At 52.5% G+C, this 12392-nt stretch overlaps 1 protein-coding gene across 1 annotated transcript in view; it reads left to right on the forward strand.

Moving 5' to 3' along the window:
• Window positions 1-10114, forward strand: part of CCDC57 (coiled-coil domain containing 57) — a 109034-nt gene extending 98920 nt beyond the window's left edge. Inside the window, exon 19 of the mRNA XM_052658304.1 lies at window positions 9768-10114. Within this exon, the coding sequence (XP_052514264.1) occupies window positions 9768-9967 (200 nt within the window). The 3' untranslated portion in view covers window positions 9968-10114. The remainder of the gene's footprint in view (window positions 1-9767) is intronic.
• Window positions 10115-12392: the final 2278 nt, after the last annotated feature.

Below are 12392 nucleotides of genomic sequence, written 5' to 3' on the forward strand. Positions count from 1 at the left end.
TATTTTTTTAAAAAAACAGCAAAAGATCTCCTATGTTCAGCATCACCCAGACAGCAGCTGGGAGCAGCGTATTCTGGAGAACTCTGGCCTTCTGCTCTCGATGTTCTGTCTCCCGCTGCATGGTCCCTCTTGATCTTGGTTTCTAGTCTGGGTTATCTGTGTCTGTTCCAGGCAAAATCAAGAAGAGCCAAAGTAGGACAGACACCCAGTGTCAACTTGCCTCACGCCACTGCAGATCCGTGCAGAATTCCTGTAATTCATATCAACTTACTCAGGCCCTCTTAATTATCCTCCAGTGGGCACTCAGGACTCCTCAGGGAGGTCATTACTGTCGACAGTGCCCTCCCAGCAGGGCCCCAGAGCCTTTTGGAAGGGCCTCAAGAGCCCTGAAGGTGGGAGGGGTAGAAGAGCCTTTGGCATCCTACAGTCATCCCAGCCAGGGCTGTCCTTTCCTGCAAGCCTGCACTCGAGATTTTGTTTGAAGAAGTAGTAACTCAACTTAAAAAAAAAAGGTATAGAATCAGTGTATAGAACAAACCCACCCACTTCTGTTTTTGTTTTGTTCTTATCCATAAGGGGTTATTTGCTCTCTGGAGAACAGTGCACATTTCACAGTTTGTGAAGAGAGGGAGGGCCCCCAGGCGCTGGTAGCAGAAGCAGCAGTGGGAAGAGCAGCCACCCTCTGGCCGCAGACAGCCATGACGGGGCACATCGGGCTGTGTTCCAGTGAGACTTCATTTTCAAAATAGGGCAGGCTGACTTATAGAGTTTTCTTGCGGTTTCCAATACTTTATCCTATTTGCTGGAAGGTCACAGTTCTTCAGAGAAGTGCTCTGTAGTACACAGCAGGCTCATCTGTCCATCCTCCCTGCTGAACTTCCTTGGTGGTGGTGGTTTAGCCACTAAGTCATGTCCGACTCTTGCGACCCCATGGACTGCAGCCCGCCAGGCTCCTCGGCCATGGGATTCTCCAGGCAAGAATACTGGAGTGGGTTGCCATTTCCTCCTCTAGGAGATCTTCTTGACCAATCCAGGGATCGAACCCGGGTCTCCTGCGTTACAGGCAGATTTTTTACCAACTGAGCTATGAGGGAAGCACTAACATTTCGTCTTGCAGTGCTTTTTCCCCTAAGTGGATGATCCTGCTATCTTCAGACAGTGACTGTTTCTTCCCTTCAGTGCTTGTAGTCCTGTTTCATTTGATTTCCTTACAGAGCTGGTTGGGGCCCTGAAACTGTGTTAACAGAAGTGTCATCAGGGCATCTTGTCTCATTCTCTGACTTGAAGAGATTGAGGCTCATTTTGCACTAAAGTGATTGCTGTGAATTTTTAAATATAACCTCTATCAAGTTAAAATTTTTCCCTTACATTCTTGATTTACCAAGAGTTTTCATCATGAATAAGTGTTTTCACTCATCAGATGTTTTCCTGCATTGATTAAGATAATCATATATATATTTTTTGCTTATCGTGATGAAATATGGTGGTAGATTTTCCGATATGGAACCCGCCTTGCATTACTGGGATAAACTATACTTGATATATTTTTAATACTAATTTGGCTTGCTAATGTTGATATATATAGTTTTTATAGGTACATTTCTAAGTTAAATATTTCTGTGATTTTTTTTTTCCCTTGGGTTGTCTTTATCTGGTTTAGAAATGTAGATTACCTCATAAAATGAGCTCTTTTTCTACTTTTCTGAGTAATTGGAATAAGATAGAAATTGACTATTCCTTGAAATTTAGGTCTCTTCTTTTGAAAATTCAGTAGAACCTCCTGTAAAGCCATCTGAGCCACAAGTCTTTGGGGAGGGAAGTTTTTGATCATCATTTCAATTTTCTTATTAATTATTGGATATTTCAAGTGCTTTTTTTTTGGTACTGGTTTTGGAACTTTCCATTTCATCTAGATTTTATTAACTTACTAGTGAATAGGTGTTTATAACATTCATTTTTACCCAGTTATTTCCCTGCCATGTTCATTTTCTCTCCCTTTTTTTTTGGGGGGGGGGTGATCCATCTTGGCAGAGGTTAATCTTATTCATCTCTGCAGACAACAGTTTGAGTTCTGTTGACGCTCTGTGCCACTTGTTTTCTTGGAGTTTCCATTTCACTGAATCTTGCCTTTAATGCCGCGACTTCCTTTTTCTTGTTCCCAAGTTCGTCCTGTTCCTTCCTCTCCAGTCTCTCCCCCTGAAGGCTAGCTCATCTCCTGGTAGATGGAACGTTAGTATTTCCAGATAAGTGTATTGGCAGCCGCTTGAGCTCTGTCCTACAAATTCTGAGATTCGATTCTAAATATTTTTTGAATTCACCATATGGTTTCCTACATAATTCAAGGATTATTCAGAAATAAGTTAGTGTCCAAGCAGAAGGGATCTGGGGAGATTTTGATGTTGGTTTCTAATTTTATTGTATTAATATTCTATTTGGAATGAATGGAGATTTGCCCTGTGGCCTGAGGGGCTTTCCAGGTGGCACTAGTAGTAAAGAACCTGCCTGCCAGTGCAGGAGACGTAAGAGACATAGGTTCGATCCCTGGGTCAGGAAGATCCCCTGGAGAAGGAAATGGCAACCCACTCCAGTATTCTTGCCTGGAGAATCCCATGGACAGAAGAACCTGGTGGGCTACAGTCCATGGGGCCGCAAAGAGTATGTGTGGTCTGATTCTGTGTATGTTCTGTGTTTGGCAAAAAAAGAAAGTGTACTGTCTGCCTACTAATTTAGACATCTCTGTGTCTAATAACTCAAACTAATTAATTCCGTTGACTAAGTCTTTGCCATCTCTGTATGGGTTTGTGATCAATAGGGGTGATTAAAACCTCCACCTACCTGTTTTTGGATTATTGACTTTGCCTTGCAGCTCTTTCAGATGTTATTTGGTATGTTTTGAAGTTGTCCCTTCACCAGGACTCAGAATTCTTCTTTACACCTTACAACAGTTTGTGCCTAATTTTATTTTTTTGTTTGTTTGTTTTCAATTTTTATGTGTCTTTTTTGTTTTTGTTCTTGGCCACGCCACCGCAAGTCATGTGAGGTCTTATTCTCTGACCAGGCCCCCTGCAGTGGAAACAGAGCCCTAACCATTAGACCACCAGGGGATTCCCTGTCTTTTGTTTTAAATGGGTCTAAAACATCTTTACACATCTTGCTGAATCTTGTTTGTTTGTTTTGAATAAATCCAATTTGAGAATTTTTCTTCATTGGTGAATCTAACTCATTTATCTATTGGGCTTAATTCTCCATGGTATTTATTTCTCATCTGTTTACTTTATTTCAGTTTATTTTTTCTACATTCCTACCTTTCATTGGAGAAATCAAGTTTCCTTCTGCTGCATTATAAGTTACACATTCTCCTTTTGCCCAAGGATAATCTCACTCACTCACACGTGTTTACGCAGCCCTATTGATTTCTCACACTTGTTACCACTTCCGGGTTTCCCCTCCATAGGCATGTTCTCTATGCGCTCCCTTTCTCCCCACATCTGGCCATCCCACCCCCACCACAGCCACAATGTCTGGAATTCTCATTTGGGGTTGTTGTGGGTTTGTATAGGTTTGATTTTCCTATTTCTCAAGTGTCCGGCACCTTCTTCTATGTTTGTTTTTCTCCATATGGAAGCACTTCTCCCAAGAGTATCTCAATGTGGCTCCTTAGACGGAACCAGAATTTTTATCCCACTTGTTTGAGAAACCCTCCTGCCTGCATCCCTGTAGGGATTTTAAACTTTGTATTTAACAGAGTTCAGTACAAAGATGTAGAAGTTTATGTGTAAGTTTAACATATCCAAATTAGGCCCTCCGTTAACATCCTATAAGAATGCCATTCATTCTTCAAGTAAGCACAGTAGCAATGGAACATGCTGGGAAATGAGGGGTTTGTTTTATTTATTCTTACTTCTGGCTGCGCTGGGTCCTCTGGGTCTTTGTGGCTGCACATGGGCTTTCTCTAGTCACGGGGACCAGGTACTGTGCTCCAGTTGTGGTGTGTGAGCTTCTTCTTGCAGTGGCTTCTCTTGTTGTGGAGCACAGGCTTGAAGATGCGCAGGCTGCGGCTGTGGAGGTATATCAGGTTAGCTGCCCCGAGGTGTGTGGGATCTTCCCCGACCAGGGATCGAACTGGCGTTCCTTTCATTACAAGGCAGGTTCTTAACCACTGGACCACCAGGGAAGCCCAGCGTTTGCTTTTTAACTTGGGAAAGATGGTGAAAGATTTTCTGTGCTTTGCATATGTGGCTCTCATTGGCCTGGTTTCTTTTGATTCAAAAGTTCGACCACGAGTGCTTTTGGTACCACCATCACACACACTACTCCGTTTATATCTGAGTTTAAAATAGAGAGCCAGTTACAGTCCTGAACGACAGATGTCACACACAAGTGAGCAGGAGATCTCGTTGCATAAAATTCTGTTCAACTTTCCACGGACCCTGCTACCAACACGCGGGTTTCAGGATTCACTCTGCAACCAGGGCTGAGCCTTCTTTGGTCCATGTGGGGACTGAGGGAACCCTGCAGAAAAGCCCAGCCATCTACAGAAGGGGTGCCCGACTCAGGGCGGGGGACGCAGGTCAGGCGTTCAGAGCTCCACGGGAGCCCTGCTCTTGGCAGTGCCTGAGGAAGGCCTGACAGGGGCAAGAGCTGCGTTCTCACCTCCAGCCCAGAGGCTGCAGGTTGCCTGTCCTGGCCTTTTGCTCTCAGCCCAGCTGCACCACCCCTGTGTCAGGCCGGGGGCCCCCATATGTAGGGCCCGGGCATGAGGTGGCTGTGTGTCCAGGAAGCTTCGCTAAGGGCTGGGCCTGGCACCGAGGCGGCACTTGGCACATGCCGTGCTTGTGTCCACGTGGTCAGTTGTTCTGGGCCCAGGCCCCTGGAGAGGCTTCCTGGCCTCCTCGCCAGCCTCAGGCTCCCCACTTGAGCTGAAATCAGACAGCAACAGAGAAGCTGTGGGCAACTACGGGGCACACAGTAGGTCTTTGCAAAGCTCACCCCCAGCCCTGAGTGCTGTGTGCCTGCTCTGCAGGGCATATCTGTCCTGGACAAGGAGTGAGGGGATTGGGAGGGGGTTCCCATAGCAGCCCACAGGGTCCTCAGGGTCGTCACTTGGGGCCTGGAACAAGACCTGCAGCTACTGTGCTTGGGGCCAATTGGCAGCCCTCCCAAGGGGGCACATTTCTATGGAAAGGAAGAGTGTTGCCTCACTCACAGCATCCCCCCTGCCAAGAGGAGCAGAGGGCAGCCCCTCGAGGCATGTGTACTGCCAGTCCTCACCCTGGCTAGGTGCAGAGGTGGGTTGCCCCTCCATGGGAGGACCCTAGGATTCTTGGGTTCCTGGTCTGACCTCCTGAGGGGCAGAGCCTCCACGAGCGCCTTTTCATGAGTCACCTTGTTCATCTGGTTTCCGTTGTTGGATCTCTATGGAAAGAAGTGTGTTAGTCGCTCAGTCATGTCCGACTCTTTGCAACCCTGCCAGGCTCCTCTGTCCGTGGGATTCTCCAGGCAAGAATGCTGGAGTGGGTTGCCGTTCCCTTCTCCACGGGATCTTCCTGACCCAGGAATTGAACCCAGGTCTCCTGCATTGCGGGAGGATTCTTTCCCATCTGAGCCACCAGGATAGCCCCTCTATGAAAAGAAGGCAAATCAACATCAACCCACACCTCGTATGGCATCATGCCCTCCCTGCTGTGTCCCCACACCACCTTACAGAGGACACACGTTGTCTGGGTGCAGCCTGGGCACTCAGCTGCCCTCCACCCTCCCAGTGGGGGAACCAGCCAGGCTTGGAGGCCCAGCCACTGCTTTCCCCCGCCTCCCCGTCCCCAGCCCCCACCGTCCTGACCTCTGTCCTGGCGCTGTTTCCCCCTCCCCCACTTAGCCCCTGCACTCAAGAGCCTGCCCCCTCTGCCCACCCACCCGATGTGGCCTTTCCCAGCCCCTCTCCTCTGAGGAGCTGGGCCCCAGACAGGGCCCGAGAGGGGGTAGGGTCACGACGGAGGCAGTGCCGGCTCTCCTCTGCCACAGAGCCTTTTCCCTCTAAGTCCCCTGCCTGAGGCACTTCCTGAAGCCCAGGAGGGGAGCCACGCAGGGCCACACTGAGGGGCACTAGCAGACAGTCCTGGGTGAGCCCAGAACCAGGGAGGAGGTACCCCCAAAAATGATGGTAAGAAAGAGCAATTAGGGGTTGGCGTCAGGCGTTAACTTCAGGAAGGTGGGGGGTAGGAGTGGTGATGCTGGTCTGTTAACCAGGGCTGTCTGGTCAGTGCCCCCAGCCCACGGCTGGGAGTGGCTGCAGGGCCCTGAGGATCTGGCATTTCCTGCCTGCCCCTCCTCCACGCTGCTGAAGGGAGTCAAGCCTGGAAGTATCAGCCCAGAGCCTCTGCACCAGGGGCCTGCAGCAGTTCCCAGGCAGGCAGGGCTGCTCAGGACAGGCTCAGGGGTCCATGTCACTCACCATCGACACCTCTCATACACTGAAGGCTTGGGGCTCTATCCCACAGGATTTGTGGCGGGGAGTGTAACAGAATCTAACTTTTAACCACTGATTCACAAGGATGCCCAGGGTGAGGGTGAGGAGTCCTAGTGGGTATAATTCCCCCAACTTGAGAAATGTAGAACTTGGGGACTCAAGGTGCTCCCAGGGAAGCGGGAGAGAGGTCTCAGCAGAAGCGAGGGGCCATCAGCACCCAGAGGGGATCACCCTAGAGTGGAAAGGGAAGGCGCCGCAAGACCAGCGAGACTGAAGGGAGCCTGAGGGGGTCCTGCCCCTTGTGGCCTAGGCTACAACTGGGACCTGAGTCTCAAGTAGCGCCCCAGCTCCACGGAAGGTTCTGGAGAACCAGGGTGGACATGGCTCCATATCCCCTTTCTCAGGAGCTCAGGGAGTGCCTTTCCAATTGCCTTTAGAGGCCTGACGTGCCTGTGCTCAGAGCCACCCTGATGGGCAGGCAGATGGGAAGACAACTGAGAAGGGAGCTGGGCAGCAGCTCCGAGCAGCCAGAGAGCTGAGACTCCTATAGGCCCCTGTGCGCAGAGAGCCCCAGGAGGCCCCGAGACAGGAGACTAACCCTCCTCCCTGCAGGGCTCTGGTCCATGAGATGTGCCAGGCTCCAGGTCAGTAAGGGAAGGTCATGGGGAAGACCACCCACCAAAAGGGCAGGCCCACAACCCCCTCGACTCAGCCAGCCCCTGCTGGGCCCCCATCCTGACCCCAGGTTCATACTGGGAGGTCTTGGGCATTTCACTGAACCTTCTCGAAGGCTGGGGCTGTACCAGCAGCCCATAGGAGGTAAGTGCTATGCCCCTAAATGTCCCTGAAGCCTCACCAGAGCCCAGAGCAGAAAGAGAGCAGAACAGGTCAGGCGAGGAGGAGACGGGAGAGAGCACCACGGGGGCCTCACTTCCACACCCCACCTGCTAAGTGAGGTCTGAGTGAGGGCACAGATCACTCAAGCAGAGACCACCACTCGGGCACAGGAAGTGTCCTCAGGCGAGCAGGCCTGACTTGTTCAGCTTCATGCCTGACTTGTTCAGCTTCATGCCTGAGCCAGGACTGCCATGCTCTGGACGCCTGTCCTGGAGGAGCCAGTCACTCCTTCAGGGCGACTTTGCAGAGAGAGACAGAAACCAGTGCCCTGCAAGGCTGGCTGTGCTGTCCTTTCAGCTCAGAGGCCCTGCTCCTAGGCAGACAAGTTGGTCAGCCTGGCCTGTGCTTCCAGCAGAAACATTGGAACCACCTGCTTGGCATCTGGCTGAACTAGCAATCAGCTCCTAACCGCTGGCCACAGGGAGCATGGCCTCCCAAGCAAAGGTCTTGGGCCCTAGGCTGGCCCTTTTCCCTACGCCTCATCCCCCAGGCAGACAGTGGGATGGACTCAGGCCACGCCCACGAACCCTTGAAGGGGCTGGTCCCTCAAGTTGTAGGGAGGGACCCCCAGCATCGCAGTGGTCAGGCTCCTGACCCTCCCCAATGGCAATGGCCTTCCAGAAGGAAACCAAGTTAGCAGGATAGGGCTGACCAGAGATCCCTTTATAAGCACTTGTAAAGGCATCTAGGGTGAGAAGGTCTCTGTGTAGAGAGGAAGAATTCACCCAGGGTTGAAGAACCAAAGACATGGGTGCTTTCTCAATGAGGGAGGAGCAGCCATGGCCACAGGAAGTAAAGGGAAACCTGGGGATATCCAGGGACCCCCATCCTCACCCCACTCTAGGACCTGGCGCTGGCAGGCTGGGGGCAGGGGGAGAGCGGGACCTGGCTCAGCTTTGGGTCTGAGGGCACAAGGCAAGGCCACTGGGTGTGACCCCCGAAGCCCCCAGGAAAGGAGAAGCAGCTCCAGACATCTCCAGAGGCCAGAGGAGCAGAAAGGGCACAAGATGAGAGAGGGGACCAGGGCCTGGGTGCCCCTGGCCAGCGCCCAGCTCGTGGTGCTGGAGTCACTGCAAGAAGCCTGGCTCACAGCCCTGTGTGTGCTTTCCAAGTCCCGGCCTTTCCTGCCACCCAGCTCCATGCCAACCCTGTTCTTTCCCTCCAGAGGCTGTGCGGCTGCTCTGCTGGCCTTTCCCCAGATGTCTGGGCCAGTTTGGTCCCTGACGTCCACCTGTGCAGCACGTGGCCATGTGCTGGGCGGACCCCTCCAGACTGCTCAGTGTCACACCGCCAGGCCCAGGGTGGTGGGCTCGGTGACACTGGGCAGATGGTGTGTGTCCCTGAAGTGTGTCTCACATGTGTGAGATGCCAGTACCAGGCAGGCAGGCCCCACCTATCCTGTCTTGACGCCCTGTGTCAGTGTTCTTTTATTTTTTACTTTTTTTTTTTTTTTGGCTGAGCCACATGGCATGCGGGATTGCAACCCCGACCAGGGATCGAACTCATGCCCCTTGCATTGGAAGCACAGAGTCTTAACCCTGCATGCTGGGCCAGCCCAGGAGGGAGAGCTGCCGCTGAGCTTGCATCATCTCACCACTGCTTTTTATTTTTTTCATTTTTTATTTATTTTTATACGGCTTTTAAAGGTTATGCTCCATTTACAGTTATTACAAAATACTGTCCATATTCCACATGTTGTACAATACAGTCTTGTAGCCTCACAGTTGCTTTTTAATAACATCTGCCTGGTACATTTTTTTAAAAAAAGAAATACATTTTTAGTTTTAAAAACTAGGAAAACAGTGAAAAGCTCAAGGGACTTTTCAAACATCACCTAGAATGCCCTCGTGCAAAGACAATTGTTGCCAGTATTTTGGGAGGGCTGCCCTGGAGCAGTGGCCCACACTTAGAGCATGTGCTATAGCTCCAGGGTCCTTGGCCTGGGCCTGGCCACGCGCATCAGGGCCGCTGTGCCGCTGGAGATGCTCGCAAGCATGGCCAGAGGGCACAGGGTGGATGACAGCCTGGGAAGTGCTGTGAGTCAACCATTAACCTTGGAACCTCCGTGGGACCTGTTACGAAATGATCACGACAGGAGATGTTTTCACAGCCAAATATCCTGTGTGCCCAGTGGAGGGGCAGGTCCAGGTCCTGCAGAACACCTGGAGAGCACATGTCCACGCAGACCCTCTGTGCGGGACACCAGGGCCAGGACCTCCAGATACAGCTGTTGCCCCGGAGGACACTGGCCTGCATGGGCTCCCACAGGAAGCTGGCACGGGATCTTTGGTTCCTGCTGGTGGGAAGCTCAGCCAGCACTCAGTGAACCCAGCTCTCCTTGCACACCGCATCCTCCTGCCCCATGATGACTCACCCTCCTTTCTCTTTTCTCTTCACCTGCTAGAGCGCCCAGCACCGACAGCCTGTAGCCTCCGGCACCCCGAGGGGAGCCCCATCACGACGTGGGCAGCCTTTGGTGTTGAAGGGATGAAGATGGAAGCCCAGACAAGGGGCAAGCTTGCTAGACACCCCAGGGCTCATCCTCCAAAATATAAAGGCTGCCAGCGGCCCCCCAAGATTCGGAACTACAACTCCAAGGACTGACCTCCTCGCTGCCCCACCCCACGCCGCCCTCTCCCCGTTCTGATCCCCTCCTTTCTCCTCTCCCCACCCAGCGCCTTCCCTTTTCCCCTCCTGCTCCCTTCCATCCAACCTGTCAGTCTTCTTCCCGGCCGCCTCCTCCTCGGTGCTTTTGTCTCCATGTCAGGGCTGCGCGCATGTGTGTACGTGTGTGTGTGTGTGTGTGTGTGTGTGTGTGTGTGTGTGTGTGTGTGTACAGTGAGGGTGGTGAACTGCTAAGGCACCTCACAGAGTGACCACCGAATCCCAAATTCTTCTTCGAACTCGGGAGGGACAGTAAAAGATTCCCAGGGCTTTGCACATGTGGCTCTCATGGCCCGGTTTCTTGTGCTTCAAAGATTCGACCATGAGTGCTTTTGGTACCATCACACACCCTACTCCGTTTATATCTGAGTTTAAAATAGAAAGCCAGTTACAGTCCTGAACTACAGATGTGACAGACAAGTGAGCAAGAGATCTCGTAGCATAAAATTCTGTTCAACTTTCCACGGACCCTGCTACCAATATGTGGGTTTCAAGATTCACTCTGTGACCAGGGCTGAGCCTTCTTTGGTCCATGTGGGGACTGAGGGAACCCTGCAGAAAAGCCCAGCCATCCACAGAAGGAGCGCCCGACTCAGGACGGGGGACACAGGTCGGGCGTTCAGAGCTCCACGGGAGCCCTGCTCTTGGCAGTGCCTGAGGAAGGCCTGACAGGGGCAAGAGCTGCGTTCTCACCTCCAGCCCAGAGCTGCAGGTTGACTGTCCTGGCCTTTTGCTCTCAGCCCAGCTGCACCACCCCTGTGTCAGGCCGGGGGCCCCCATATGTAGGGCCCGGGCATGAGGTGGCTGTGTGTCCAGGAAGCTTCGCTAAGGGCTGGGCCTGGCACCGAGGCGGCACTTGCCGTGCTTGTGTCCACGTGGTCAGTTGTTCTGGGCCCAGGCCCCTGGAGAGGCTTCCTGCCCTCCTCGCCAGCCTCAGGCCCCCCACTTGAGCTGAAATCAGACAGCAACAGAGAAGCTGTGGGCAACTACGGGGCACACAGTAGGTCTTTGCAAAGCTCACCCCCAGCCCTGAGTGCTGTGTGCCTGCTCTGCAGGGCATGTCTGTCCTGGACAAGGAGTGAGGGGATTGGGAGGGGGTTCCCATAGCAGCCCACAGGGTCCTCAGGGTCATCTCCTGGGGCCTGGAACAAGACCTGCAGCTACTGTGCTTGGGGCCAATTGGCAGCCCTCCCAAGGGGCACATTTCGGTGGAAAAGAGCGTTGCCTCACTCACAGCGTCCCCTCTGCCAAGAGGAGCAGAGGGCAGCCCCTCGAGGCATGTGTACTGCCAGTCTGCATGCTGGCTAGGTGTGGAGGTGAGCGGCCCCTCCACAGGACAGTGGGGTGCTTAGCCTGGCCTACAGATGGGCAGAGCCCCCCATAAGCCCCTTTGAAAAGCATACATTTCATGAATGTCATCTTGTTTATCTAGCTTTCAGGCTTTGATTTCTGTGAAAAGAGGGAAGATAAAAATCTACAGAGGCACATTGACGTCCTAACCACTGATGCACTGCTTATCCTGGGCACACAGTGTTTGGGGAGCTGTGGAGAAAATGGCAGGTCTCTTCCAGTGTGCCAGGAAGGAGCATGCCAGGAGCAGCTTTGCTGCCGGGTGGCAGGGTCTCCATACTCTGTTTTGTCTGGCACATGGCCATGTAAGTGAGATGTAGCCATGCGACTTCCTTTAGCTGAAAAAGTGAGCCCTGTCTCCTTTGCTAGAAACAGATCCCATAAGTCCCCATCCCTCTGTGGTGCAAACAAGGGTCTCAAACTCAGCCACCCAGCCTGCAATCGTCCCGTCACCTGGGCCCCTGGTAGACTGCAGTGAGCAGAGCCCCACTGACCAGCGGGAAGTAAGCCTGGGATAGTTTAAGACACCAAGAGTTGAGGGTGTTTGTGCAGCATGGTCTACCCATTCCTGATCCAGGATACCGGGTGTCTGAAAAGCTCTTAAGTAGGAAGGAAAAGAAAATCCCACAAAGTTATTTGGGACAGCAATTGAGCTGCGGGATCTCCCTGCCCTCTCTCCTTTTTTCCTGTCTTGCTCTTTCTTTCAAACCAGAAGTGCAAACCAGAAGTCCCCAGTGATGACGCCAAGAGGAAGACAAGAGGAGGAGGGATGAGCTGCCACTGGAGCACTGTAGGGTTTGAGGGAGGGGCACCTGAAGCCAAGTTACCTGGTTTGGCGGGGCAGTCCCCTTCTGTCCTGCCCAGAACATCTGTGGCCAGTGCCATGCTCCACAGTCTTCAGTTTCCGAGACAGGGGAGGAGAGCAGCAGCGTTTGATTACAAGAGGAATCGGCCGGGCACCTCTGCCAGGGCTTTTCTGACCTCACAAGGGTCTATCAGTGGTCCCAGGAGATAG

Source organism: Budorcas taxicolor, chromosome 19, assembly GCF_023091745.1.
Source record: "Budorcas taxicolor isolate Tak-1 chromosome 19, Takin1.1, whole genome shotgun sequence".
Lineage (NCBI taxonomy): Eukaryota > Metazoa > Chordata > Mammalia > Artiodactyla > Bovidae > Budorcas > Budorcas taxicolor.